Source organism: Budorcas taxicolor, chromosome 7 (assembly GCF_023091745.1).
Source record: "Budorcas taxicolor isolate Tak-1 chromosome 7, Takin1.1, whole genome shotgun sequence".
NCBI classification, from domain to species: domain Eukaryota; kingdom Metazoa; phylum Chordata; class Mammalia; order Artiodactyla; family Bovidae; genus Budorcas; species Budorcas taxicolor.
The window spans coordinates 16,403,575-16,430,735 of record NC_068916.1 but is presented as its reverse complement, the minus strand read 5'-3'; the positions used below and the strand labels follow the sequence as shown (position 1 = coordinate 16,430,735).

The window sequence follows — 27,161 nt, the reverse complement described above, 5'->3', positions numbered from 1 at the left end:
CAACCTCAGAGTATTAATGGAAATCTGGGGGAGTCACTGGGCCCTTGAGACCGTACCTGGAAAATTCACAGGGGATTGGTCTCCTCCCACCCGAGGATGCACCTGGCTACCGGTGCGAAAACACCTGCCGGGAGCTGGGGGAGCGGGGTAAGAGTCGGGAAGTCGAGAGCTACCGGGAATAGACAGAAGACAGATCTTAGGAAAGCCGAGGGCTCGCTAACAACCCGCGAGAGGATGTCCCTGCAGGTGCCAAGGAAACCCGGACTCACCCAGGAGCCGCAGCTGGGGTCCACCCTTCGCCAACTCCGTTAGCGTTCCGCCCAGCGACGCAGGCGCGGCCCCTTTAAATTATTCATCGCAGGGCGCGCCGCAGCCCCGCCCCCCGCCATGCTTGGAAGGTCGCGCGGAGTCTGGCGACGCTTTAAAGGGACCCACGACCAGTTGGCGCAGGGGATGCCCCTCCCACCACAAATGAGAACCAGTTTATTTTCCCGTTTATTTAACACCCACCCTATCCTTGTCCAACGTCCGACCCGACTGGCCCAGGCCCTCACGGGGCGCGACTGGCAGCCGGCCTTAAAAGCAAAGGGTAAAATAAATAAGCTTGGGTCTCCGCACTCCGGGGGTGGTGGTGGTGAGGGGGCTAATGTCCAGTAGCAGTCCGGGTCCGAGTCAATTCACCAGCAGCGAATCCTCCTCCGAAGCGTCCCTGAAGGAGGGGAAGTGTTAGCGGAGGTGGAAAGCATCGCTTCCCTCCGTTCGCTTCCCTTCCACCAGCCAATCCCAAACCCGAGCCAAACCAGCCTCGAACCTGCCACAGCAGCAAAGGAGGCTGCAGGCGGAGCCGCTCCCGCGGCGGAATTTGCCGGAGGTGGGGCTGTCCTGGCACTGTGCGATGTAGGCCTGGAGCTCGCTCACTTCTGCGCCCGATCCGCCTGGGTGCTGGGGAGAGAGACCCGGGACCCGCATGAAAGACACCCCTGCCCTCCCCCTCCTCTCCAACCATCTGAATCTCCTCCCTGATCCTGGTGGACCAACCAGGCTCCCTCCTCTGGGGCTTTGTACATGCTGTGCCCTCCACCTGCTGGTTCACCTGGAGACATTCCCTGACCACTGAATGTGCCCTCTCCACCTGTGGGTCCACCACCTAGAGCCATGCTGGACCCAATCTGGGTGCTTGGCAACCACCTACTGACTTGGGTGCACACAGCGGAAGCAAGGTCTGGGTTTGTACCCCCAAGGCTGATACACACGTGTGATCTTTAAGTGCTAGAGGAAGAGCTGTGAGGGGTCCTTGGGTCTGAGTGACAGAAGTATGTCTGTTGCCTGGCTGTATGTCCAGGCACAGGCCGGTGCAGTCTTCTGCATTCCCAGTGGCAGAGATGTTCTGGCTTTCAGCCTCTTTTTCACCCTTCCCAACCTCATGGGACCACTCTCTTCTCCAAATCCTTTCTGGCAGTTCCTTCTCCCTGGTGCACTTTCTCCTGGGCTCTTGTCTCATCAATCCAGAATGTTCTGAGATGATGGAAAGGTTTGATATCTATGCTGTCTAAATCTGGTAGCTACTAACGGCACTGGCATTTGAGTGCTTGCTCTATGCCCCGTTGTGAGTGAGGAAGTGAATTTAGAATTGTTTCATTTTCATGAAAGTCAAAGTGTAACTAGTCACATGTGTGGCCAGAGACCAGACAGCACATTTTAGAAATTTGCCTGGACTCAGCCCAACACCAGTCTAAAGCAGGGGGCCTCTGTAACCTTCAGTACTTCCTTTTTATACTGCTTCCCATCGGTAGGTTGCCATACTCTGGTTTGTCCATTATCCATCCTGCCCACCAGTGCTGGACAGACACCTGGCGCCAGGCTTGGCACAAAACAGGCCCCCAAACACATCTGCTGAAAGATGCGTCTGCTGACAGCTGTGTGACATCTGTCCACCTGTTACGCCCACGTTCTGCTCTGGGCCCTGCAGCCTGCAGGACCACCATCATTCCTCAGACCCACAGACAGAGGGGCTGGGAGCAGCACTTCTGGAATCACACAGTTTCGGGATGAGCCGGGTTCACCAGCTGCCTAGTAGCCAACCTTGGGCGAGTCACTGAAACTCTATGGCTTGGTTTGTGTGTGTTCAGTCACTCAGTTGTGTCCGACTCTTTGCAATCCCAGGGACTATAGCCCACCAGGCTCCTCTATTCAAGGAATCTTCCAGGCAAGAATATTGGAGTGGGCTGCCGTTTCCTACTCCAAAGGCTTGGGTTCCCTGTTGGTAAAAGATGCAGGAATCCTACCTGGCCCCACACCTTGATAAAACTGAGAATGCAGCAGCTGTGACAAGGATGGTATCAGCCCCTCTTGGGCCCCCCAATTCTGAGCTAACCTCTCCTTTGGCCTCGTGGAATCTCCCATATTCTTTCCCAGGGTCCTTCTCGCCTCACCCCGTTGTGGCCAACCTTGAGGGACTTACAGCCTGAGTTTGGGGCTGTGTGCTAATGCGTGTGGGGTGGCCCACAGGGAGGTGGCTGACCTTGATGGTGTCGTAGGCGCCTGTGATGAGCGCGATGAAGAGGCTGAGCACCATGTAGATGAACAGGCTGATGAAGGAGTATAGGTAGAGCTGAGAGAAGAGCCAGACCAGGCTGCTGCGGCTCTGCTGCGCCTGCATGGCCGCGAAGGTCACGAACATGTCGTCCCCGTTGATAAGAGAGAACAGGCACTCGGACACCATGGACAGCGAGCGGAACTGCAGGTGGGCAGCACAGTAGGGCGGTCAGAGCAAGCGGGGGGCGTGGCGGGGGCTGGCACTGGGGAGTCAGGACAGCAGGCAGAGCACTAGTAGTCACGGTAAGGCCAACTAGGGGGGATGGATCACTGAATAAGGGTCAAGGCCAGGGTTACTGGGGGGGTTCAGAGAGGACAGTGGATAGAATTGCTGGAGACCAGGGATCAAGGTGGGTCGTTCTGTGTCACCAGATCAACAGCAGATGGAGCTGCTGGTTTCAGAGGACTCGGGAAGTAAGAAGGGGAACCAGGGACCCCTGGACGGTGGGTCATGAGCGCCACCCACAGGTCCCTGCCAGCCCCTACCTTCACGTGGTAGGGCCCCAACACGATCCAGCCACAGAAGCAATAGCCCAGATAGATGACGGCCACACAGCAGCAGAAGCGCATAACGCTGGGCAGGGCCACCCGCAGCGTGGCGATGAGGATCTGTGGAGGGAGGGGTTGGGGGGGACAGTGTGGGCGTACCTACAACACAGGCCAGCTGGGGTGACCAGTGAAGCTGCAGGGAGCCTCAGAAGGGGCCGCAGGGTGCTGAGGGCACACCCCCTTGGCTAGATTCAGCTGGCAAGGGGTTGGGGATGAAAGTGGGCTCACATAGGCCCCTGCCCATGTAGAGTGACAGGTATGTCTGGTGGGGGTGGGGGGGCAGGTATGGGGAAGAGGCTTCTGGTGGGTCGTCTGCAGGGGCTGTTGATGGCAATATGGTTATGATTTATCTGGGGGGGGTGAGAATTAAGGGACACGTGGCTGCCACCAAGAGGGCCTTGGCTGCATGTCTGAAGCTTACATTGTACTTATGGAAGAAGGTCAAATAGCGGATGACTCCGACCCAGACTAGCAGTGTTGAGGTGCCCAGGAGGATGCTGCAGACGTCGTAGCTTGCCAGGTTCTAGGGGCGGGAGTAGCGTCAACTCCATCTGGCCCTTCCCTGGGGATGGCATCGGCAGGGAGTGGGAGAGGGGGCCAGGGTCTGGAAGGAGATGGGGTGGGGAGGCAGGGCGCGGGCAGGACCCACCTTGGCCTCAATGCCAATCTTCATGATGGTACCCGAGATGGTGAGCATGTCGCTGGTGACCAGAAGGATGTACCAGCCATTGACAAATTCCAACCGCTCCCACAGGCTGATGACCCGTCCCCGCCGTCGCCACATGAACCTGACAAATTCCTGCAGGGGTAGGCGGGTGGGGTGAGGGCCGGTCTGGGCAGGGGAGGCTCACCACCCTGGAGGCCCCAAGGGTCCCAGAGCTGGGTGAGGCTGGGGGTGGCTCTCACATTCTGCAGGAGGAAGCCTCGGAGCAGTGAGCGGGCGCATAGCAGGAAGGAGAAGGCGCAGGTGAGGATCACAATCACGTCAAACAGGAGCCGGAAGCTGTTGTCTCCTGTGGGGAGGGGGCCAAAGGCAGGGCTGGGGATGAGGCGACTGGGCCAGGCCCCAGGCCCGGGGGGGCTTCAGGGCTGGTCAGTGGGCTCATAGGTTTCTCTGGGTGAGTCGGGAGCTTGGTCCATGCTGGTCTGGGGCTCGGGGCTCCCAGAGAAATTCAGAGCCCCTGGGTAGCACTGGTTCGGGGCTTGGGGGCTCACCATGGCCAAAGACGCTGGGGTGCTTACACTCCTGGATATGGGCCTGGGTCTCTAGGCTGATGGGGACACGCCCACTGTGTGCCTTATTGTCAAATGTGATCTGCAGGGGTGCAGCGAGATGAGATGGGACAGGGTAAACCTCGGCAGACCCAAGGCTCTCAGACTTGCAGGACGGATGATCTCTCCAGCCCCAGCCTCCCCCATCAGCCCCACACTGCCCCTGGCCCAGGGTCCCCTAGCTCGAGAGTTCAGGAGTCCTGTGCCCCGCCCCCCACCCTACCCCATCATGGGCTGGTTCCTCACCCACACCCCAGGGACCGTGGGCTCACCAGGATACTGAAGGTGTAGCAGTCTGGGATTTCATTGTTGATCAGGCTCTGGAGGTTAATGGTCTTCAGCTGGAAGTGGATGGTGACGTTGATCAGCCTGGTGGGGAGGCTTGGGTGAGGGGGTGGGTGGGCTCTGCCTGAGTGCCAGTGCTCTGCCCCACACTGACTCTGCAGCTGGCACAGGAAGTGCTCACGTGGCAGCATTAGCTTGGCCTGCCCAGCCCCGGCTTGTGGGGAAGTGGCTGCCCCCTCCCCCAGCACTGAAGATGCCTGGAGTCCTGCCTCCCCGCACCCCCAGCCCCCTCGATCGGTCAGACAGTACTTGTGGAATTTGAGCGTGAGGTTCCTGTAACTGGCGCTGCCATCCGAGAGGGAGAGATCATCACTGGGGGGGACGGGGGGTCTCTCAGGGGGGTCCACCCGGATACAGTCTGAGGACAGGGAGTCAGGGAGGGGACACTGCTGGCAGGGGAGGCACAGGCAGGTCTCCCCAGAGTCCCCGACAGCCCCTTTCCCTGCTTTTCCTCTCCCTTCGTATTTCCACATTTGTCTGTTTCTGCTGTCTACCCCACAAGGGTCAGGCCCAGCCTATCTAACCCCGTACACAGGCCCCAGTGCCTGGCGCTCCGTGGCCCCAGGTGTTTAGTGAATGAATGACAGTGAAACATAACATGCAGCTCTGTCTGCACACCAAGCAGCCTACTAATCATCACGCCATCCTCACCACCCTGTCTTCCAGATGAGCAGGAGGGATTTTCAAGTAGGATTTTAATCCTAGCAGCCCAGGCTCCTGACCACTGAGCCCTGCCTGGCCCACTCACCGGTGACGACCATCGGATCAATGTCAAATGTGTCGTTGGCTGGGTCCACGTGGCCCCGGTGGTAGTAGCACTGGCAGAGGGCCAAGGCTGAGCCGTTGGCCCAGGGGCCGCCCCCGCCCCGCACATAGGCATACCGGCCCAGGGACACGTCTGGGAGCGTCAGGTACTGCGGGCAAAGGAGGGGAGGGTCTGTCAGCCCCGCTCGCTCTCCCCTGAGGGACCAGCTGCCCACTGGCTCCTGGCCACCCGCACCTGGTCCACGGCATAGAAGATGGCCTGGTATAGCTGCTGCCGCGTGTAGGCTGCGAACGTGTCATCCGCCCCATCCGTGTAGCCCAGCAGGAAGAGGTGCCGGAAAGCGATGGTGTTCTCCTCCCGGAACGTCACTGCCAGCTGGTTGCTGAGCCCAAACAGGATGAGCTGGCAGGAGGGACAAGGATGATGGGAATCTCCCACAGTGCATGAGTGGAGGGAGAGAAGAGAGAGGGCCCTCCCCATGAGGGCAGGCCCTCCATACATACACAGTGGCTACTCATAGAACTCACGGCAACAGCTAATGCCCATTACATGTGTACTGGGTGCCAGCTGCTGTGCTAAACCCAAACCTATGGGGAGAGTCAGGCTCCAGGAGTTGATGGACAGGGAAGCCTGGCGTTCTACAGTCCATGGGGTCACAAAGAGTCAGACACGACTGAGTGACTGGACTGAACTGCACAGGGTAAGTACCACTGCTGGGTTGCTTTTGCTTTGTTCAGTCGCTCAGTCGTGTCCGACTCTTTTCGATCCCATGGACTGCAGAACGCCAGGCTCCTCTGTCCATGGGATTTCACTGGCAAGAATGCTGCAGTGGGTTGCCATCTCCTCCTCCAGAGCATCTTCCCGACCCAGGGATTAAACCTGCATCTCCTGCATTAGCAGGTGGGTTCTTTACCACTGAGTCACCTGGGAAGCCCCTCACTGGGCTCCTTTACTGGCGGGAGATTAGAAGCATGGTGACGCACCCAAAGTCACTAGACCAGAAGCCCTCATGGTGAGTCTGACTCATCATGGACTCCTGGGAGTCCAGCACAGGTCCTGGGGGAGGGAGGATAGGGCAGTGATCTCTGCAGCCACCAGATCAGTTTTCTTTGAGGGTCAGCACAGCATCAGACTGCCAGGGTCCACATGCCAGCTCCCAAGGCTTAGTTGCTATGTGACTTTGGACAAGTCCCTTAACCTCTCTGAGCCTCATTTGTCTCATCTATAAAAAAAGGGCGACAACAATGACCAGGACCTTAGAGGGCATTTGTGAAGCTTAAAGGAGCTGCTCCTGTGCAGGCCCCAGAGGGCTTCCGACTGATGAGTGCCACTGTCACTATCATGATGCTGCTGCGGGGGCAGGACTAGGCTCTGACTCTAGGCTTTTTCCCTTCAAGGAAAATAGGGCCCACCGGTGGAATTCTGGGGGCAGGGGCGAGTGGTACAGGTCTCACCTGCACGGTGACCACCAAGATCTTCACCACTTGCAGCATAAGCTTGAAAGGCTTGCGACCCTTGGCCCGGAATTTATCACAGGGGCTCATGAAGAAGTACTTGAGACGGCGACGGAGATCTTCCTCTTCTGGAGGGGTTGAAGGGGCTGGGGAAGCCCCTGTCTGAGTCCCATATCCAGGGCTGGGTGTCAGAAGCCGCTCAGTCTCTGTGAGATGGGAGGGAGGGGGAAGTGGGGACCAGGCCGAGACAAGTTTACCTGCCGATAGGGGAGGCAGGTCCCAAGCTCCAGCTAAGAAAGAACTCTGGAAGATCTAAGGAAAACCAGAAAGTTCGTAACATTTTACAGATATTTGCAACAGTGCTGGTCAAAGACTATAAATCACTTGAAAGAGCCTGAACTGATTCCTGGTCCTGCCTCGGGGCACTTAGCTTCCCAGAGTCTCAGCTTCCTCGACTGCAAAATGGGGCAATAAATTCTCTCACTAGGAAGCTACGGATGTGATACTTAGATAGCATTCCATTCCTAAGCCTCAGTGGTTCCTCAACAAGTAGAGGCTATTCTATTTTTTTGTTTGTTTTTTTCCCCCTTCTTTTTGGCCATGCCTAAGGGCTTGCAGGATCTTAGTTCCCAGACCAGGGACTGAACCCAGGCCACAGCAATGAAAGCACCAAGTCCTAACCACTAGACCACCAGGGAACTCCTGAAAGTGAAAGTGAAGTCGAGTCTGACTCTTTGCGACCCCATAGACTATAGCCTACTATAGACTGTAGCCTACAGGCTTCTCCATCCATGGGATTTTCCAGGCAAGAGTACGGGAGTGGGTTGCCATTTCCTTCTCCAGGGGATCTCCCCAACCCAGGCATCGAACCCGGGTCTCCCGCATTGCAGGCAGATGCTTTATCCTCTGAGCCACCAGGGAAGCCCAGGGAACTCCTAAATAGAGGCTATTCTAAGCATCACTGATTCCTTTCAATCCTGACCAGCCCAAGAGGAAGTCCAAGTTTTCAGCAACTGCCAGGGTCATAGTTGATCACAGCAGCCAAGAATAGTCCCTGACATACCCCCATGATCCCCACTGGAAGAACCCTGTTTCATTCCAAAGCCTGGCTGGCTCTCTGCCTAGCCCAGCCACCACAATGAAATGTAGACACTCTCAGAACCTGTCCCACAGGGAGGGCCACTTTCAGATCCCTTTGGCACTCAGATGCTGTTGTGGTTGTTTACAAGACAGCTGGATGGGAAGCCAGAGGGCGGGTCACCTCCCTGGCTGGGATCACAGCTAATCCACCCCAGGCTCCAATGACTAGGACATCTCTGAGGTGTCTGCAGCTGGTTTAAGAGATGATCAACACACGGGCATTCCTCAGGCTCCCTCCCCTACGAGAGGCAACGGAGCTTCCATGGGTCTGGAGATCTGAAATTGAGTTAGGCGCCTGGGTTTAAAGTGGCAACCCCGCCCCAGCAGTCCTGCCTGGGTTTAGAAGCATTTGCCTCCTGGCCTGGGGAAGCAGAGTCTGGGAGTCTGACGTTGGAACGGGAGGGTGGGGGTGGGGGCTGGAGAAGCTGGGGCCGCGGTCGGAGTTTCAGCAGAACTGAGCAATCATAATCTAGGCTCGGGTTGCAAATCCTGGGACCCTCGCCGCCGCGAGTCGGAGAAGCTGGCGGCTCGCCAGCTGCCTGAGTTGAAGGTACTCAAAGCACAGCCCGGAGTCCCGCCACTTAGAGGGGAGAAGCTGGTGCCCACCCGCCACATGTGGGCAGCCTGCCCTTTCTGCCTTTTCTCCTAGGCTCTAGGAGCCGTCAGTCCATACCGACGCCACCGGGAAGCTGAGAGGTGGGCATGGGAGCTGAGGAAAGGGAAACCCGGAGCGCCACCGTCCCAGGTAGGAGAAGCCGTCCGCAGGTTCGCAGCCCGCGTTCCGGAGCTCGCCGGGCTGTCTGCGCCCTCACCTGAGCCGCGCGGGCCTACGGGGACTGCCATGTCGGGGCCCGGAGCGCCGGACTCCGCCGGGCGCTGCGGGGCAGCCGGGGTCCGAACGCCCCGCGCTGTCACTGCGGCCTCGCTCCCTGGCGGTGCAGCTTCAAACCCTCCCGCATCAGCTGACTCGCGCCTCAGACACGTGACCATCGCGGCCTGGGAGGCAGGCGACCAAATCCGGTCCCGCCCCCTGCGCCACGACATCCCCTGCCTGAGCAGCGCGCAAGCGTGCCTCGGAAGGCAGCGGGCTTCTTCTAGGCGGTCGCGAGGTCCTAGCGCCGAGGGTGCCAATGTGCTGGGGGATGGGCCGGCTGTGAGCGTGCGGACTCAGGACTGACTCTGTCCTGGCTCCCTGTCGTTCTGGCGTCCAGTGCCAATCTCTTGGCTTCCATGTCTAATGCTTGACCTCTTTCCCTCCGCGGTGTAGGTTAATGATCCTGTCTCAAGGGTAGCCCGCTCCATCCTTCCAGAAACCTTCCCTTACTCTCAACCCCCTCTCATCTGAACTATCATTAATCCTACTTCTTTCCCTAATTGTTTCCTAAATAGGACCACTTTCCTCCACTCCTATGGCTGTCAGCCCAGAGTTTCCCAACATTCCTGGCTTGGACCACTGCAACAACCTCCCTGATCTTAGACTCCTACTTCTGATCCTCCTCCATTCCCTTCTCCATCCAGCAGCCAGAAGGGTCTTCCAAAAATAATTGATATCAGTCCTCTGTCAGAATCTGCTGGTAGCTTCCCATTTCTCTTGGATGACAAGCAAACTTCAATCTACTGGAGCCCTCTTTTCCAGCCCCACCTACCTCCTCCCCTATCTCATCTCAGTGGCCTCAGGGCCTTAGTACAATCTTCTTGCCTTAGGCAAGAAGGCAGGCAATTTGGGTTTAAATCTACACCTTCCCAACCACCACTTCTGGGTCTTTGAAAAACTCCTTTAAATGCCATGTGCCTCAGTGTCCTCATTTGCCAAAGGGGAATACTCAGTTATCCGTCTCATGGAGCTGCTGAGAGAAATAAATGAGAGGGCTTCCTTGATGGTCCAGTAATGAAGAATCTGCTTATCAGTGCAGGGAACACAGATTCTATCTCGGTCTGGGAAGATCCCACACGGCAGGGAGCAACCAAGTCTGTGCTCCACAACTACTGAGCCAGTGCTCTAGAGCCTGTAAATCACAACTACTGAAGCCTGTCTGCCTAGAGCCTGTGCTCCATAGGAGAAACTAAGGCAATGGGAAGCTCGTGCACCACAACCAAGTGTAGCCCTTGCTCACTGCAACTAGAGAAAAGCCCATGCACAGCAATGAAGACCCAGCGTGGCCAAAAGATAAATAAAATTACTTTTTAAAAAAAAGAATTAAGTGAGAAAATGCAAATTCATAGCACAAGACTGGACCAACAGTAGTACTGAAGTAGCAGTGATTGGATTTACAAAGTCCTTCCACAGGGAAGCTGTCCCCTATTTAAATCAGAAGTCTTGTTATGCTTCTTGAATGCACCATACTTTACAGTTGCTTTTTAAGTGTTTCTGAACTCTGGGAGCTCTGTGAGAACCAAGGCCATGCTAATCTTGCTTCCTGCTGAGACTTGAGCAATCAACACATGTGTATTGAATGCATAAGCGAGTGACCTCTCATTTGTCCTGTGGTGTACCTGCAATGTGGGCTTTGAAGGATAAGGGGTAAATCTGGGGAGCAGAAAGGGCAGGCTGCCCACATGGTTTCGTATCAGCCTCTGCTATGCACCTGGTACACATTCAATGTGTCAGAAATCCCACCACTCGTGGGAAAGTTAACTCTAAAAGGGAAGGAAGCAGCATAGACCAGACCACAGGGTGAGTCCGCCCCTGACTGGGGTGGCTAAGTCTGGAGGAACAGAGAATGGCGACTGCTGAGATGGACCAGTATGAGACCTCCTGGGGGAAGCTGCCGCCAGGAGTATGTTTTTGGGGGAGCCAGGACAGTAAGGTTCCGTTTGTGTGCCTCGCTCCGGTAATGCCCTCCCATCTCCCCAGGAACAGGCTGCACATTAGAGAAAAAAGAGCAACAGCAGAACGATGACACAGAGCCAGGAGGCAGTGGGAGGCTTTTACTAACTGCACAACACACGCTTTCCCAGGCCCCTGTGGGTGCCAGCACGGCCTTCAGCCATCGGGCCCGAGCAGGGCTTCTTGCTCCTGCACCCACCTGGGACTCTCGCCCATAGGGAGGGCTGGGCTGACAGTGTCACGGATGGGAGAGCCGCGGTCAGGGTGGGACTTGGAGTTGGAGTCAGGGCTGGGCACAGGATTTATGTTGGGGCTGGGACCAGATCTGTGGTCAGGGCTAGCCAGGAGGTCGGAACTGGCATTATGCCCAGGCTTAGGGTCAGAAGACAGGGGAGAATCAGGGCTGGGGCTACATCTAGAGCCACTGGTGGGTTTGGGGTTGGGATTGGGGAGGGAGCCCAGCGCAGAGCCAGGGTCACGGTCAAGGCCAGAGCTAGGGCCAGGGCTGAGCACTGAGACAGCATCCGGACCCAGGAGAGAGGACTGCCCTGGTCTTAGCATCGAAGCAGGACTGAGGCCCAGGCCGGCAGCGGCAGCGGCGGCAGCCGCAGCTGCAGCCGCACCCTCGTGCACGCGCTTGTGCTTGGTGAGGCTGGAGGCTTGGCCGAAGGCCTTGCCGCAGAGCTGGCAGCGGTAGGGGCGCTCGCCCGAATGCACATGTAGGTGCTGTAGCAACGCGGAGCTCTGCCCAAAGGCCTTGGAGCAGTGGGGGCAGGCGTAGGGCCGCTCGCCCGTGTGCGTGCGCAGGTGATGCTGCAGGTTGGAGCTCTGGCCAAAGGCCTTGCCGCAGTGGGGGCAGCGGTAGGGGCGCTCGGCCGTGTGCGTGCGCTGGTGCTGCAGCAGCGCCGAGCTCTGCCCGAAGGCCTTGCCGCATTGCGGGCATGGGTACGGCCTCTCGCCCGTGTGCGTGCGCAGGTGCTTCAGCAGCGCCGAGCCCTGCCCGAAGCCCTTGGCGCACACTGGGCACTTGTGCGGCCGCGGGCCGCCGTGCGTGCGCAAGTGCTGCGCCAGCAGCGAGCCGTGGCCGAAGGCTTTGCCACACACCGGGCAATGGTGAGGCTTCTCGCCACTGTGGCTGCTGCGGTGCTTGAGCAGTGTGGAGCGCCAACCGAAGGCCTTGCCGCACGCGGCGCACTGGTACGGCCGCGCGCCAGTGTGGATGCCCCGGTGCTGCGCCAGCGTGGCGCCGTGGCTGAATGACTTGCCGCAGTCGGGGCAGCGGTAGGGCTTCTCGCCGCTGTGCGTGCGGCGGTGCTGGCTAAGCCCCGAGCTGCGGCGGAAGGCTCGCCCGCAGTCGGGGCAAGAGAAGGGCCGGGGCGGGCTGGCAGGTGCAGGGAGCACCGCGGGGGCAGCGGTCAGGACCTCAGGAGTGGCAGGGAGGTCGGAGGAGAGGGAGTCCAGGTCTGGGGCGGCAGTGGGACTGAGGGTGTCGCTGTTAGGGTCGAGGATCAGGGGAACCGGGCCGATGACGTCGGGGTCGTCGAAACTTGAAGACAGGGGGTCGAGATCTTGGGGGTCGGAGTCACGGATCCCCGAGATGGAGCCTGGAGCATCCACCTCGGCATCCAGAGCCTCGGAGACAGGCTCCAGATCTTCATAGCTGGGGTCCACGTCCTCAGAGACAGTGTGGAGGTCTTCCGGCTCAGGCTCCGGGTTTGCGGAAGCCGGGTCCAGCTCTTCTGGGTCGGGGTCTAGGTCTTCTGAGTCCGTGTCAAGCTCTTCATAATCGGGCCTCCTGCCTTTGTGGCCTGGGTTCCTGACTAAGACGGAACGCCTCATCCCTGGTGTGGAAGTACCGGCTTCTGGGGCAGGATCTATGGGGTGAGGGCAGAGGGTGAGTGGAGAGTAGGTTCTGGGGAACCGGGGGCCTCTTTTGGAGCCTGGGCAGGGAAGGGAGAGGGAGCTGGGCTGCACCCCAGATCCCGCTTTGGGGTAAACACACAGATCCTTCTCCTGTTTCGTGCTACAGGGAGACTGCATGGCTCCTGCCAGGGCAGGGAGTAGAGGGACCTGGTGGGACATGGGGAGGGGGCCTCCCTTCTCAGCCCCACACCTGGATAGAAGTCAGGGGACCCAGCACTAGAGGTCTCCAGCACCCAGCTCCATGGCTCCGCCCCTCTCTCCATCCTGGGCTCCTCCTCTGGTGGGAAGCTCAGGTCCTGTGGAGGAGAGACAGTCCCCTTGACCATGGCCCCTTTGAGGGGAAGAGGGTGGGTGTCTCGGTTCCTGTGCTTGCTCTAAGTACATGGCCTGAATTCCAGTCCCATTGTTGGGGTGGCATATTTTGGGGTTCCTGGTAGGGAACTTGGCTCACCTCCTAGAGAGGAAACATTGTGATTTCTGAAGCCTCTATCTATGGGGGATAAGTGTGTGTGTGTGTGTGGTGGGGGGGCAGACAACATCTGGTACTCCTCCTGGGTCACTGGGGGCACGCAGGGAGACCCTTCCTGGGGAAGAGACAATGTGAATTCCAAACTTCACAGTCCTGGGGTATGACTAAGTGTCAAAACACCTATGTTGTCTTAGATAGAAGATCCTGAATGCTGATTTCTAAAGTTAGAGTGTGCGTGGGGAACCCTGGAGGGGGGCAGGGAGACCCATGGACCCATTATCCAGGAGAGTAGGGACAGGTGTCAGTATACCTGTTTGCCCGACTGGATAGATCCTGAATTCTAACCCCTAGCTTGTTAGTTGCTTAGTCCAGTCCAGCTGTTTGGTATTTCATGGACTGTAACCCACCAGGCTTCTCTGTCCAAGGAATTATCCAGGCAAGAAAACTGGAGTGGGTAGCCAATCCCCTTCTCCAGTGGATATTCCCCACCCAGGCATCAAACAAGGGTCTCCTGCATTGCAGGCAGATTCTTTACCATATGAACCACCAGAAAACCCCTAGCTGCGGGGTAGGCAAAACAACACACTGGGCTTCTCTTTGGTTACTGGAGGGACCCCTGGGCCATCTCCTAGGAAGGAATGATTTCTTGAGTGACTGACTCCACAGCTGAAGCATGGAGATGGTCCTCTCTGAGAAGAAAGATCCTGAATCCTACCTCCATGGCTGGAGGTAGGGAGTGGGACAGAGAAAGAAGCTGGGACCCCTTCTGGGGAGCATGGGGAGCTCAGGATTATCTGCAGGGGAGGTGATGCCCAGCCCATGGCTAGGCCTGGTGGGGGGAACAACAAATAGATCTATTATTGGGAGGGGGTTTGAGGTGGGGGTGGGTGTGCGTTGGAGGGCACTTTGGCTCTCCTTTGGGGGAGGGGGACCTTCTGAGCCACAACCCCAGAGCTGGGAGTGGATACACACACACAGAGAGGCCTGAGTTTCTAGTTCACCTCCTCACATTCCATGATGGAGGGTGGGGGGACAGTGATGGGTCACCCCTGGCTTCCCAGTAGGGGGAAGACCCTTGGATTGGCTCCTGAATTCCCACCTCTGAGCTACAAGTAGCAAGGAGACATAACTGGGGTCTTTCCCTGAGTTCCTGTGGGGCAGGTGGAATCCTGGATCACCTCCTGAGGAAGGGGCTTCCAGTGCTCTGGACTCCAAGACTGGAAAGTGAGGGGAAACAACATCTGGGGTCCTGGGGGAGATCCCTCTGGAGGATGGGTCTCCTGAACTCCAGACCCCAGGCTGGAGGGTCTGAGGGAACAATACCTGGGGTCACTCCTGGGCTCCTGGGGTGGGGGATCCGGATCGCCTCCAGGGGAGGGGGCGTTCTGGACTTACGCCCCCCCACCCCAGCCGAGGGGTGCCCCCCTCCCCTACCTCCCGATTGACGATTGACGGCGCCCAGCTTGGGCTGGGCCCTCCCCCGGGGCCGCAGCGGCGGAACCGGCGCGCTAGGCCCGCAGGTCGCGCGGCCCCCTCCCATCGCGCCCCAGGCTCTGCGCTCCCCGGGCGGGCGGGCGCGCGGGGCGGCGGTGGAGGGTAGGACAGAGGTCGCCCCGGGCCGCGCCCCGCGCTGGGGGCCCCCCGCGCCCGCCCCCCTCATCGCGGCCCCCGCCCGCCCGGCCCGCTCGCGGGGACACTCACCCGGCGCCCCTCTCCCCTGCCCGGCCCGCCGCGCCCGCCGGCGCCCCCGGGGCCCGCAGGAAGCCCCCCGCCCGCCAGCCCCGCCGGCGGCCCCCTCGGCCCTGCGGCCCCGCCAGGCGCTCCCGGGGAGCGAGAGGGGCCGGCCGAGGGCCGCAGCGGGGGCTGCTGGGACTTGTAGTTCGCCCGCGCCCGCCTCGGCCGTCGCCATCGCTGCCCCCGCCCCCCGGGCCAGCCTTTGTCCCGGCCCGGCCACCCGGCCGCGCGGCCGCCCTTTGTCTGCGCCGGGCCCCGCCCGCGCTGTCCCCGCCGCCGCCTCTCCTCTTCTGCTTCTCTCCCAGCCGCTCTTGATCCCTCTCCGCCCCGTCTCTCTCTGTGTGTCCCTTCTCTGTCCCTCCGTCCCTTTATTTCCATGTCTTGGCCTCTCTTGTCACTTTCTCTGCCTTTATCCCTCTGTCTCTGCATCCTCCTCCTCTCTCTCCCTGCCTCTGCCTCCTGCCCGTGTCTCCGACTCTCTGTCTCTCTTTCTCTCTCTCTCGTTTCCAGGAACACCGAACAGTCTCTGTCTCTTGCAGAGGGGCAACACACATCAGCATAGTTCAGACGCTGAGAATTTACAAACTTGTGGTATCTTTGCTCAGTCCAGCGTTTTCGCTTTAAGACTCCTCCTCCGAGGAAAAGAGCTGGGGATACTCCTCCTCCTTCTCCTCCCAGGGTCATGCAGGGCTGTCACTGGTGGGCTCCCCGTGCCTGTTCTTCCTTCTATAAGCCAGGTCTAGTAAGCAGTCTGGGCATACTTTACCTGGAGAGGAAGATCCCTGTGAAGAGGGAATGAAATACAGCCCTGGCAGCTGGCAGCTGGGCTGTGATGTTCTTACCAGAACATAAACAACAGGTCTCAGAATATAAACAGTCATCACACAAGGCCGCTCTGTGACCGCGTCTGAGCTGAGATAGACACAAGGACACTGCAACCTCAAAAATGAATACATACCCTGTGCCTCCTACTAACAGAGATGACTGCCGCTTCTTCCCAATGACCACCCCACATCCATCCTCCTACATCTAAGAATCACCAAAAGACCCAGTCACCAATCTGCTCCCTCACAGTGCCAGGCTAGAATTGCTCTACCCTCTTCAACTCTACTTAAAACTCTCCAGCACAAGCCTGAATCCTATAAGAAGCCTTTCTGTCCTCCACCTCTCTCCTCTGGAGATACCCTGCTAAGGGGTCTTCCTTGCTGCACAAGCTAAAAAAAAACAAACTTTTTTTGACTACCGGTGTGCTTCTGATGGGGCTTTTCTGGGGGCTCAGTGGTAAAGAACCCACCCGCCAGTGCATGAGACGTGGGTTCGATTCCTGGGTCATGAAGATCCCCTGGAAAAGAGAATGGCAACCCCCTCCAGTATTCTTGTCTGGAGAATCCCATGGACAGAGGAGCCTGGAGGGCTACAGTCCATGGGGTCGCAAAGAGTCGGACATGACTGAGCAACTAAACAACAACAACAGAAACAAGTGCTTCTGATGGTCCTTGGCTGGTGAATTTTGACACCACCTACCCTTGCATGTAGGTCAGGCCTCCAGGAGACTTCGCTCTTCCTTCTGGAATCTTCTAGATCTGGGCTGGACTTTTGGCCTGAGACCTGCTTTCTATCCCTCTGTGGAGAAGCCCACAGCAGGTCTGAGACACTTGAGTCTGCAATTGGATTATGTTCCTGGATCCTTATCCTGCTGGATGATCCCATTACAGTAATACTTGTAAAGACAGCTGTTGTTTCTGTCTGCCTAGTCTCAATCTCTCTCTTGTTTTCCCTTTGTGTAGCCCCTACCACTACTCCAGACAGACCTGTGTCTAACACAGCCCCCAGGATCTTGTAATTGAAACTTATCAACCTGAGAACCTCCCCGCTTGGCCACAAGGATGAGGTCTGAGATGAAGCCACGTAGCTGGAGGATCTCTTTCTTCCTCTGGAATCATGAACTGTTCACAGGACCTCATTCTACCTGCATCCACCTTCCTCAGTTGTGTGGAAGAACAGTCTGCAGACTGAAGTCAGGATGTAGAGGTGAGAGTCAGAGAGACAGCCGTAGTTATATTGGTTGAGCTCCTCAGTTCAGTTCAGTTCAGTCACTCAGGTGTGTCCGACTCTTTGCAACCCCATGGACTGCAGCATGACAGGCTTCCCTGTCCATCACCAACTCCTGGAGCTTGCTCAAACTCATGTCCATTGAGTTGGTGATGCCATCCAACCTTCTCATCCTTTGTTGTCCCCTTCTCCTCTCACCTTCAATCTTTCCCAGCATCAGAGTCCTTTCCAATAAGTCAGTTCTTCGCGTCAGGTGGCCAAAGTATTAGAGTTTCAGCTTCAGCATCAGTCCTTCCAATGAATATTCAGGACTGATTTCCTTTAGGATGGACTAGTTTGATCTCCTAGCAGTCCAAGGGACTCTCAAGAGTCTTTACCAACACCACAGTTCAAAAGCATCATTTTTTTGGCACTCAGGTTTCTTTACAGCCCAACTCTCACATCCTTACATGGCTACTGGAAAAACCATAGCTTTGACTAGACAGACCTTTGGTAGCAAAGTAATGTCTCTGCTTTTTAATATGCTGTCTAGGTTGGTCATGGATATAGCCAGGTTGAGCTCCTGGATATAGCCATACCTGAAGCCCCCAGTCTTGTCAGTGTCACAAGCCAACCAATTTCTTGGGTATTTAAGCTAGTTTAGTGGGTTTCTGTTCCTTGCAGTCATGACAGTCTTGACTAATTTATAAATTAGTTTCGGGAAAGGGAAGGGTATTGAAGGAAATAACTTAAACTGTGAAATTGGCTGAACAAAGGTAAAATAGAGGGCCAGGGCCACCACAGACATATATATATATATATACATTATGAATAGGACTTCAGGCCTTGTGCTCTGCACAACCTCCCCAGATGTATGTCACACCCCATAGAAGAGACTTTTTCTGGAGACCAGACATCTATTATGTAGAAAAATAGCTAGTTAAATTGTTGCCTGTTTTATCTTGGCACTCTAACAGTGTGTCACCTGAGACTGTGGCTCAAGTGCCTTTGAGGAAAACATCAGGATGTTGGAATACCTGGGAGCTTCCATGAAGTCTTCAGCAAGGTCTTATAAGATAGATATAAACTCCCTCTATCTGCTCCTTCTTAAAGCAAAGTTAGCACTTCTTTGATTTTGTGAGATTGCCAGAGCTCAATTCTCTGCCCCAGGTTAAAAAACAAAGTTACTAGGAATGAGATGGGGAGATAAGGCTGGGATTATCAGAAATCTGGTGGGTACTTTCAAACACTGAACACTGCCTGTCTCTAAAGGCACAATTACCCTCATTGGGACGAGCCTATTGGCTGAGTCTGTCTGCTCTCTAGATTGTAACCTGGGGCAAGATAGATGCTACGGGGATGGGCAGGCACAGGTCTGTTGCTAGGAGACAGGATCTACCAAGGTTGGCCTCCAGACTCCAAGATCCTGGTGAGGTTTGGTGAACCAAATCATCCGGGCATCCAACCACAGCATCCCATCCCTCTGGACACAGTGATTGGTTCGTGGCTGGACATGTGACACAAATGGGTCAATCAGAGTGTTCCTTACTTTCTAATGTGAGACAGCTCTTCCTTTAGGGCCTAACTATTAGGATTTGGATTTGGATTTTGTTTTGGTTTTGTTTTTTGCCACTGCTTGGACTCAGAGGCAGCAAGGCAGAAAGCATGCCTGATAAGGAATTGGCAGTCTTGCTAATTACAGACTTTCTTAAGTCAATAAAATCCCTGTCTGCTTGAGCACATAGAGCTAGGTTTCTGATACTTGAAATAGAAATACCTAAGACCTTAACAAAATTTAGGCACTGTTCATTGAGCTGCAGCCAAGTGTGAGGCCCTGTTTTAAGATGGTACATGCACATTGTATTGATTCTTTGTAACCCTCCATGAAGGAGGAACTGTTGCTCTCCCCAATTTTTCACATAATGAAAGTGAAGGTGAAAGTGTGAAATCATTTGCTGAAGGACAGAAAGAGATAAGTCTGATGCTTAGTGATGAGTACCATTGACAAGAATGTTTTCCTTTAAAAATTCATCTGTTTGGGGACTTCCCGGGTGATCCAGTGGTTAAGAATCTGCCTTGCAATGCAGGAGATGAGGGTTCAATCCCTGGCTGAGGAACTAAGATCCCCACATGCAGGGGCAGCTAGGCCCGAGAGCAGCAACTACTGAGGATGTGCACTCTAGAGCCCGTGCTCCACAACAAGAGAAACCCCTGCACACTGCAACTAGATAAAAGCCCGAGTCACAACAAAGACCAAGCATAGCCTAAATACATAAAGAGTCATCTGTTTTCCCATATTCAAGACTATTTCATCTGGGCTTCCCTGGTAGCTCAGTAGTTAAAAAGAAAGCTGCCTGCCGATGCAGGAGACAAGAGTTTGATCCCTGGTCTAGGAAGATCCCACAGGGCATGGAGCAACTAAGCCCATGCATCACATCTATTGAGCCTTTGCTCTAGAGCCTGGGAACTGCAACTACTGAGCCCTCATGCCACAACTATTGAAGCCCAGGAGCTCTAGAGCCTGTGCTCACAAGAGAAGTCACCGAAATGAGAAGCTCATGCGCTGCAACTAGAGAGTAGCCTCCACTCGCTACAACTAGAGAAAAGCCCAAGTAGCAGTAAGGACTGAGCATCGTAAAAAAAAGTAAATACATAAATTTAAAAAAAGATTATTTTATTCATCTAGCTTTATAAGCCCTTTTGGTTTTTATAGTTCATATGACATGCCTTTTTTGGAAAGTAAGTGGAATATAGGAGGGATAGACATAAATCCATAACATAGAATCATCATAATGTAATTTCTTCTTATACTGAAGACATTTCGAATACAGTTTCTCTTCTTTCCTGGCAACCCATACTGGGACTTGTCAGTTCCTTGGTTAGAAAATGCAAAAATCTGCCTCCTTGTAACTCCTACCTCTTATTTCTCATCTGGTGTCTCAGCAGTTTAAACCATTCTTAGAACCAGGCAGGAGCATGCATAATCCTGCAACTGGAGCTACACAGAACCGAAGCAAAATTTCTGATCTTCCTGGTAGGCAAGGCAAAGAGGATGAGTCCCTTTGTACATACAGTCTGGCCAAGCAGCAGACCAGCTTTACCAGGAGCACCTGATTTTGTCGTGGGAATCACTGGAGAATGGGTTTATTGCAGTGGTCCTCAACCAGGGGCAACTTCCCCCCTCAAGGGACACTTGGCAATGCATGGAGACATCTTTGATTGTCACAACTGGGTGGGGGAGGAGGAATGTACTACTGGCGTGTGGTGGGTAGAGGTCAAGGATGATGCTGGCCAGCCTGCAATGCATGAGACGGCCTCCAACCACCAAGAATGATCCTATCCAGAATGCTAATAATGCTGACATTGAGAAAGCCTGTTATTATCATGGAGTAATTCACAAGAGTGTCATCTGCATCATTAGTGGAAGCAAACAGAAGAACTGTCCGGCCTCTAGCAGACCTTCTCATGGTCAGTGTGGATACCATGATTGCAGCCAAAAGGGCCATCTTGTCCCAGTAGGACCTCAAACTGGACTCCTCTCCTTCCTGTGGAAATGACAGGCTGGTCTCACAGGATTATTGCCCATGGGGAAAGGACTGCTGGCCAGGCTTGAGGCTGACCTTTAGTGGCCCATTGGATTGGGGGTCTTGTGAAGGTCTGTCTACAGGGTCAGGAAACTATGTTCATTCACTGAAACCAGATTCTCAACAGCCTGTCGAGGCAGGGCCCAAGCACAGCCACCAAGACTCATCTGATCATTCCAGACAGAGCCAACTTCTTGGTGTTGATTGCACCAGACTGCCAAGATTGCCATGGTGGGTTGCTGTGCAAGGTACTGGTCCTTGACATGTTTGCTAAGCCCTGTTACCCACTGGCTTCAAGGGCCCACCCCAACCTCCTCCTTTCTACCCCTTTCATTCTGTCTCTGGCCTAACACCTGCCCGCCTTGGACCTGATTATATCCTGATGACTTTTGTTGTTTTTCCCTTTTCACCTGGGGGCCAGTTTCCCAGCCAGCTAGTGCACCAACCATTCAGCTTCCAGCCTCTGCCCACAACAGGGTAAATTGCTGGGCCATTCTCATGTCCACCCCTTCATGCCCCCTCTGAGCCCCAGCCAGCATCTCAAGGATTGAAAGCTCCTTCCTCCCCCTCCTCTCCTTCATCCTTGTAAGGGAAGCTCTCCTTTCTTAACTCCCAGCCACAACCTGACTAGTGTGTACATTTCTCAGTTATAACAATCTAATGAGAGAGATTGTGTCCAAGTGGTGCTAGTGGTAAAGAACCCATCTGGCAATACAGGAGACATAAGAGACGCAGGTTCAATCCCTGGGTTGGGAAGATCCCCTGGAGGAGGGCATGGCAACCCACTCCAGTATTTTTGCTTGGAGAATCCCATGGACAGAGGAGCCTGGCAGGCTATAGTCTATGGGGTCTCAAAAGGTCATACATGACTGAAGCAACTTACCTCGTGGCACACACGCAATGAGAGAGAGCTATTATTTATCTCCATTTTATAGATAAGCAACTAGAGGCTCAGAGGGGTCAAATGACTTGCCCAAGAATACTTTTCAGGACATGGTGGAGTCAGGATTTGGACTCTCCATTCAGTTCCAGGAGTCTGTGATCTCAGTCTCATGACACTGCCTCATTCACTCACATCATTCAGAGCTTGTGACAGCAAACTCCTTACATGAGTCCAACCACCAAGCCTTTGCACAAACTGGGATGGCCTCCCTGCCCAGAATGGGACAACACCCAGGGTCTGCAAAAGGGCTTCTCCCTGGAGTCATTCTCTCTTGTACATTCTCCCCGACCTCCACCCTTCATCCCGCAAGCCCCCTATCTCCTGGAGGAGGGCATAGCAACCCACTCCAGTATTCTTGCCTGGAAAATTCCACGGACAGAGGAGCCTGATGGGCTACGTCCATGGGGTTGCACAGAGTCAGACTGAGCACACACACATGGGTTGCCAGAACACTGTTTATTGCTGGCTAGGGCATGGGTAGATAGGGGTCTGGGGGGCCCGAGGGTCCACTTTCCGAGCCCCACAGCCCCACTGATGAAGAGAGCCCAGGGGCAAGTGACTCTCCTGGAAGTCGTCCCATCTTAGCACTGCTGGGCCCTGGTACTTGAAGGTAAATTCATCCTTGTTTAGGGTTGAGAAGAAGCGCTGTTGACCCAGCGGGGGCTCCAAGTGGCTATACTTGCACTGTGGAGTCAGGGTGGGGGAGCCTGGCAGGGCAGCCTGGAGGGCGGCTGACCCACCCAGGCCACCCTGGGAACATAAAAGTGTGGGGAGAGACTCAGCCGGTTTGGCCCATGACTGGGTCCTGGAGAGGTGAGCTAAAGGTTGGAGTGACACAGGAGCTGGATGAGAAGCTGAAGAGAAACCAGTGCAGGCCCCAGGGGAGACCCCATGGCCTTGTTGACTTTAGGTGATTCTGAGCTCACCCTCAGCTTGGAATGTAACTGTGGCTCACCACTGTTGCCCCTGAACTGACCGTGATGGGCCCCTGAGCCTTGGGTGACCCTAGAGTGACCCTGAGCTGTGAAGTGAAAGTGTTAGTTACTCATTCGTGTCAAAGTGAAAGTGTTAGTCACTCATTCGTGTCTGACTCTTTGTGACCCCATGGACTGTAACCCACCAGGCTCCTCTGTCCATGGAATTCTCCAGGCAAGAATACTGGAGTGGGTTGCCATGCCCTCCTTCAAGGGATCTTCCTGACCCAGGAATCCGACCCATGTCTCCTGCCTTGCAGGCAGATTCTTTACCGTCTGAGTCACCAGGGAATCCCGACCCTGAGCAGATGTGAGACTAATTCTGATCTGACAGGTTACCTGGTTAAGGAGATACCCTCTCCTCCTCCCTCACCCGCTGTAGCAGCTCCTCCGTCACAGAGGCTGGAGCTATTCCGTGTGGCTTCAGCATCTTCCGGTTCGTGGTTAAAAAATCTACGTCTGGAGATTTGGGTGGAGTGGCTGAGCTGAGGGATTGAGGGAGGAAAAGCAGAGCCCAGGGGGAAAGGACGTGGGAGACTAAGGATGCAACAAGCATTCAAGGGCGACTCCTGGGTTTCCGCTGAAGTTGTCAGGGGAGGAGGATGCGTTAGGAGGCAGGGAGGGTAAGGGAGTCAGGGGGCCACTGAGGTGGCCAGGGGCGGGGCAAGGGCAGAAGATCCGGGGTGAGGGGCTGGTGGGGGGCCAGGAAGAGTGGACTAGCTGGTCAAAGGGCGGAGCCAGAGGAGGAAGAGAGCTGAGAGTCTTGAGAGGGTGGATACGGAGAGGGGAGGAGCCATACCAGAGGGGCGGAGTCATGCAGGGATGGAGGGGGTTGTTGAGAGTCACGATGAGGAGGGCATGGGGTTGTTCAGGGTCAGAGCTAGCAATCTTGGCCCAGGGCGTGAGATCTAACCCTTCAGGAGGTGGAGCCAGAGGCCGGCAGTGGGCGAGGTGGGATTGGCTGGGGGCGGGACCACAGAGGTAGCAGGGGGTAGGGCGGGGCTTCCTACGGTGGGCGGGGCCTCGCTCACCACCGGTGCCCTCCGGCAGGTTGCTGCGCTGCAGGTGGAGGTTGGGCGCTTTCCGCGGCTTTGGCATCCCAGGGGGTAAATAGTCCGTGCCCATGGAGGTCTGGAAGAACTGTCCGAGCAGCGACGGCTCCCCTAGGGTTATGTGACTCTGCAGTGTCTCATGAGGCACGTGGCGGCTGGCTAGCTCGCTCGTTTGCAGGGGCTGTAAGGACCACAGGGCATCTGGGAAGCTCCTCTCGTCACGGAAGTCCCAAGGCCGGGGATGAAGTTCAGAAGCGGGAGCTGTGTGACCTTGGACGGCTCACACTCTCTCCGGGTCCCACGTGATGGAGCTGGGAATTGGTACTGTTATTTCAGTTTACAGACAACCACTGAGGTATGAAATGGTTAAGTGGCTCGCCCTACATCCCGCAAATAGATCCAGGAGATCCCTGTACACATGTCCAGCTCCCTCCCACATCAGGGCCTTTGCACTTGCTATTATTCACTCTGGGAAACAGAGAAAAGCCCGTTTCCCTGACTCGCCCTGCAGCCTTTTGCCTTCCTGCTGACCTGACGGTAGAAGAAGTGTGTGGAGGTGGTGAGGCTCCCCGGACCGGGACACCCGTTTCCTTCCAGGATGTGTGACTCCGGAGTCTGGTCATGGTGAAGAAGGAAAGGTTCTGCCAGTGGCAGAGTAGGTCCTGAGCAACGCTGGGTGGCTGTTGTGGGAGTGAGGGGTCAGGGCAGGCAGCCGGATCTCACCTGGCTCCCGGGCATAGAAGTGTTCCCTCTTGGTGGTCCTGTCGTGGAAGAGGCCATCCCCAGGACGGATGTTCACACAGTGAATGTGGGCTGAGGCCTGGGCCTTGTCATACCTGCAGGTCAGGGGATGGGAAGCAGGAAGTGGATCCATCTGATCTGGGCCCTTACAACTCCTAGGAAAAGGGAGGGAGGGACAGGCTCCCCAATGGCTAAGCTGTGTGGTGCTAATTGTGAGTGATCTGGCACAATAGTGGGCCTTGACTGTGGGTGATGGAGACTTCAAGGGCACAGTGCTGGCCCAAGAGACTTAGGTGACCCACCCCACGTATCACTGAAAGCCCTTTCACCCTGTCTTGGTAGAAAAGGCCATGGTTCCTTTGTACCTGTCCGGGGGCAGATCTGGAGGCCCATAGGCTTGTTTCTGCTCTGTGCACATGGGCCTGTAGCCAATCTTGAAGTCTCCCAGTCCTATGCTGGAGGAGGCCTGCGGGTGGACAGGAGTGGGGAGGGCAAGACCACCCAGTCCCCATTGCTGCTCCTCCCCCTGACCCCCCACCCTCAGCACCAGCCTGGTCTCAATTTACCCTCTTACACGGCAAGACAGGTGGGCCTGGCAGGGCCTGGAACTGTCTCTGGTAGGAGGTGCTATCATCCTGTCTTTTGTGCTCCCACTGGAGGGGATTGGGCCCACCTGAGGATGAGCAAGAGGAGAGAGAACAGGATCAATTCTTGGCAGCTTCAGGACCACTGGGATTCTATTCCTCGCCTGGGAAGGGCAGGTGGGCAGTCCAGACTAGCTTAGTCAAAGGCCTATCTGGAAAACATCAAAAATAATAAGAAGTAGGGACTTCCATGGGGTTCCCTGGTAGTTCCATGGTATAGAGTCCACCTGCAATGTAGGAGCCGCAGGCAAAGCAGGTTGGATCTCTGGGTTGATCCCCTGAAGACCCACTCCAGTCTTCTTGCTTGGAGAATCCCATGGGCAGAGGAGCCTGGCGGGCTACAGTGCATGGGGTGACTCCCAGTGCAGGGGGCCTGGGCTCATTTGATTTCTGGTCAGGGAACTAGACCCCACATGCCACAACGAAGATCAAAGGTCCCATGAGCCAAAACTAAGACCCGGTACAGCCAAATATATATATATATATATATATATATATATATATATATATATATTTTTTTTTTAATGACAATAAGGGAGTTCCCTGATGGCCTAGTGGTTAGGATTCCAGGTTGTCACTCCTGTGACCCAGGGTCAGTCTCTGGTTGGGAGCTGAGTTTGCACAAGCTATATGTTCCTCTGAGTCACAGAATTGGAAAAATCATACAAATGACAGTGACCCTTTGTTGCTATCTGGCAGGCACCTCCTGCACTCGGGGTTCTTTTGGCTTCACCAGTAACTATAAAACTGGTTGCTGCACCCACTTTGCAGATGAGTAAACTGAGGCTAGAAGAGGTTGTCTTCCTCAGAGTCACACAACTACTGAGGTGGCAGGGCTGGGTGGTAGAGGTGGAGGACACTTAGCAGATTTGTTTAACCCCAAACCAGCTTCATGACTCTGCCCACAGCAAAGCACCCTGGAGAGCTTTGGGAGATGTGCCCATTCTATGGATGCAGAAACTGAGGCTCAAGGAGGTTCCAGGGTTTCTCAGCCTCTGCGCTGTTGACATTTAACATGAAAGTGAAACTGTTAATCGCTTGGTTGTGTCCCACTCTTTGCGACTCCATGGACAGTAGCCCGCCAGGCTCCTCTGTCCATAGGGTTTTCCAGGCAAGAATCCTGGAGTGGGTTGCAATTCCCTTCTCTAGGGTATCTTTCTGACCCAGGGATTGAACCCGGGTCTCCTGGATTGGCAGGCAGATTCTTAACCAACTGAGCCACCAGGGAAGCCAACATCCGGATAATTCTTTACTGTGGGGAGCTCCCCTATGCGAGGTAAGATGTTTAGTAGCATCCCTGGCTTCCATCAACTCCCTGACAGTAGTATTCTCTCCTTCCCGTCGTAAAGACAAAAAGACGATCATCAGACACTGCCATGTGTCCACTGGGGGCGAGGAGCAGAATCCCTGTTTGCCGCGAGAATAAGTGTGTCGGTGAAATTGCCTAGGGTGCCCGGGCGCGCACTCACAGAGGCGGCAGGCAGGCTCTCGGGGCTTCAGGCAAAGGTCGTGGAGCGGGAAGAACTCCCGGTACGTGGTGGGCGGGATGCGCAGCTTGGCTCGGTCGCCGGACGGCAGCGAGTCGCGGTCGAAGATGAGGCGCGCTCCGCGGGTGTGTTCGCGAGCGCGCTCCGACGGCTCTGGCCAGCTGTAGTCGCCGCGCGCGGTGGAGAGGCCGGTGCGCGCGCGCGCTTCCGCGTGCACGTGCAGGTGACCGGCTTGCGTGGCGAGTGTGCGCTTCCGCGCCAGTTCCCGCTCCTGCTCCCTCAACAGCACAGGTGGCGGGGGCTCATAGGCGCAGCGCGTCTCCGACAGGCGCTCCTGGCCCGCCCAGCGCGCATCCTTTTGGAAGAGGGATGAGCAGGACGGCGGCGGGCACAGTGGCCCACGGATAGAGCCCGAGTAGGCGGGGAAGTCCCGGTGCGATGTGGGCTGCTTGGCGTCCGCGTGCAGCCGCGGGTCCGGCCCCAGCGCGAAGTGCGAGGCCTTGAGGAAGTCCAGCCGGGACACTGGGCACGGCAGGAGGGCGCCCGCGGCCGTAGCGGGGGGAGGTGCCACCTGCGAGGAGGCGGAGACAGGAATGAGCGGGTCGCAAGGTGGGCTCGGGGTTGGAGACAT

General features: G+C 55.9%; 3 protein-coding genes across 7 annotated transcripts; all 3 read right to left on the bottom strand.

Moving 5' to 3' along the window:
* Positions 1 to 496: 496 nt before the first annotated feature.
* Positions 497 to 9,089, bottom strand: MCOLN1 (mucolipin TRP cation channel 1). Of its 3 annotated transcripts, none has more exons than XM_052642529.1 (14): positions 8,934 to 9,089; positions 6,982 to 7,187; positions 5,762 to 5,929; positions 5,510 to 5,675; positions 5,011 to 5,119; positions 4,689 to 4,785; positions 4,360 to 4,459; positions 4,051 to 4,157; positions 3,794 to 3,943; positions 3,566 to 3,667; positions 3,082 to 3,204; positions 2,522 to 2,737; positions 812 to 942; positions 497 to 709 (listed from the first exon to the last, which is right to left on the bottom strand). In XM_052642529.1, the coding sequence occupies exons 1-14, from the start codon at positions 8,962 to 8,964 to the stop codon at positions 673 to 675; spliced, it is 1,743 nt and encodes a 580-aa protein (XP_052498489.1). In that variant the 5' UTR covers positions 8,965 to 9,089; the 3' UTR covers positions 497 to 672. The 3 variants fall into 3 exon arrangements, with proteins under 3 accessions (XP_052498489.1, XP_052498491.1, XP_052498490.1); XM_052642531.1 differs by having other exon boundaries at positions 6,982 to 7,293; positions 8,934 to 9,070; XM_052642530.1 differs by lacking the exon at positions 3,566 to 3,667.
* Positions 9,090 to 11,029: 1,940 nt separating this feature from the next.
* On the bottom strand, positions 11,030 to 15,120 carry ZNF358 (zinc finger protein 358). Of its 3 annotated transcripts, none has more exons than XM_052642527.1 (3): positions 15,042 to 15,066; positions 13,062 to 13,167; positions 11,030 to 12,822 (listed from the first exon to the last, which is right to left on the bottom strand). In XM_052642527.1, exons 2-3 carry the CDS (start codon positions 13,132 to 13,134, stop codon positions 11,105 to 11,107), a joined length of 1,791 nt encoding a protein of 596 aa, XP_052498487.1. In that variant the 5' UTR covers positions 13,135 to 13,167; positions 15,042 to 15,066; the 3' UTR covers positions 11,030 to 11,104. The 3 variants fall into 3 exon arrangements, with proteins under 3 accessions (XP_052498487.1, XP_052498486.1, XP_052498488.1); XM_052642526.1 differs by lacking the exon at positions 15,042 to 15,066 and adding an exon at positions 14,519 to 14,615; XM_052642528.1 differs by lacking the exon at positions 13,062 to 13,167 and having other exon boundaries at positions 15,042 to 15,120.
* Positions 15,121 to 22,088: 6,968 nt separating this feature from the next.
* Positions 22,089 to 27,161, bottom strand: TEX45 (testis expressed 45). Its single transcript, XM_052642794.1, has 8 exons — positions 26,513 to 27,161; positions 24,966 to 25,072; positions 24,765 to 24,865; positions 24,382 to 24,494; positions 24,190 to 24,299; positions 23,638 to 23,839; positions 22,980 to 23,065; positions 22,089 to 22,316 (listed from the first exon to the last, which is right to left on the bottom strand). Exons 1-8 carry the CDS (start codon positions 27,159 to 27,161, stop codon positions 22,089 to 22,091), a joined length of 1,596 nt encoding a protein of 531 aa, XP_052498754.1.

What these genes read in the sequence shown, in the direction of transcription:
- MCOLN1 (XM_052642529.1), bottom strand. Translation starts at nt 8,964, where the DNA reads ATGGCAGTCCCCGTAGGCCCGCGCGGCTCAG. An exon ending in CGTAGGCCCGCGCGGCTCAG is followed by an intron (nt 7,188 to 8,933) that starts GTGAGGGCGCAG and finishes CCCATCTCACAG; the next exon opens with AGACTGAGCGGCTTCTGACA. An exon ending in GAGGCTTCCTCCTGCAGAAT is followed by an intron (nt 3,944 to 4,050) that starts GTGAGAGCCACC and finishes CTACCCCTGCAG; the next exon opens with GAATTTGTCAGGTTCATGTG.
- ZNF358 (XM_052642526.1), bottom strand. Translation starts at nt 14,581, where the DNA reads ATGTTGTTTCCCCTCACTTTCCAGTCTTGGAGTCCAGAGCACTGGAAG. An exon ending in GGAAGCCCCTTCCTCAGGAG is followed by an intron (nt 13,168 to 14,518) that starts GTGATCCAGGAT and finishes TCTCCTCCACAG; the next exon opens with GACCTGAGCTTCCCACCAGA. An exon ending in GTCCCCTGACTTCTATCCAG is followed by an intron (nt 12,823 to 13,061) that starts GTGTGGGGCTGA and finishes CTCACCCCATAG; the next exon opens with ATCCTGCCCCAGAAGCCGGT.
- TEX45 (XM_052642794.1), bottom strand. Translation starts at nt 27,161, where the DNA reads ATGTCTCCAACCCCGAGCCCACCTTGCGACCCGCTCATTCCTGTCTCC. An exon ending in CTGTCTTGCCGTGTAAGAGG is followed by an intron (nt 24,866 to 24,965) that starts GTAAATTGAGAC and finishes GTCCACCCGCAG; the next exon opens with GCCTCCTCCAGCATAGGACT. An exon ending in CTTCTATGCCCGGGAGCCAG is followed by an intron (nt 24,300 to 24,381) that starts GTGAGATCCGGC and finishes TGCCACTGGCAG; the next exon opens with AACCTTTCCTTCTTCACCAT.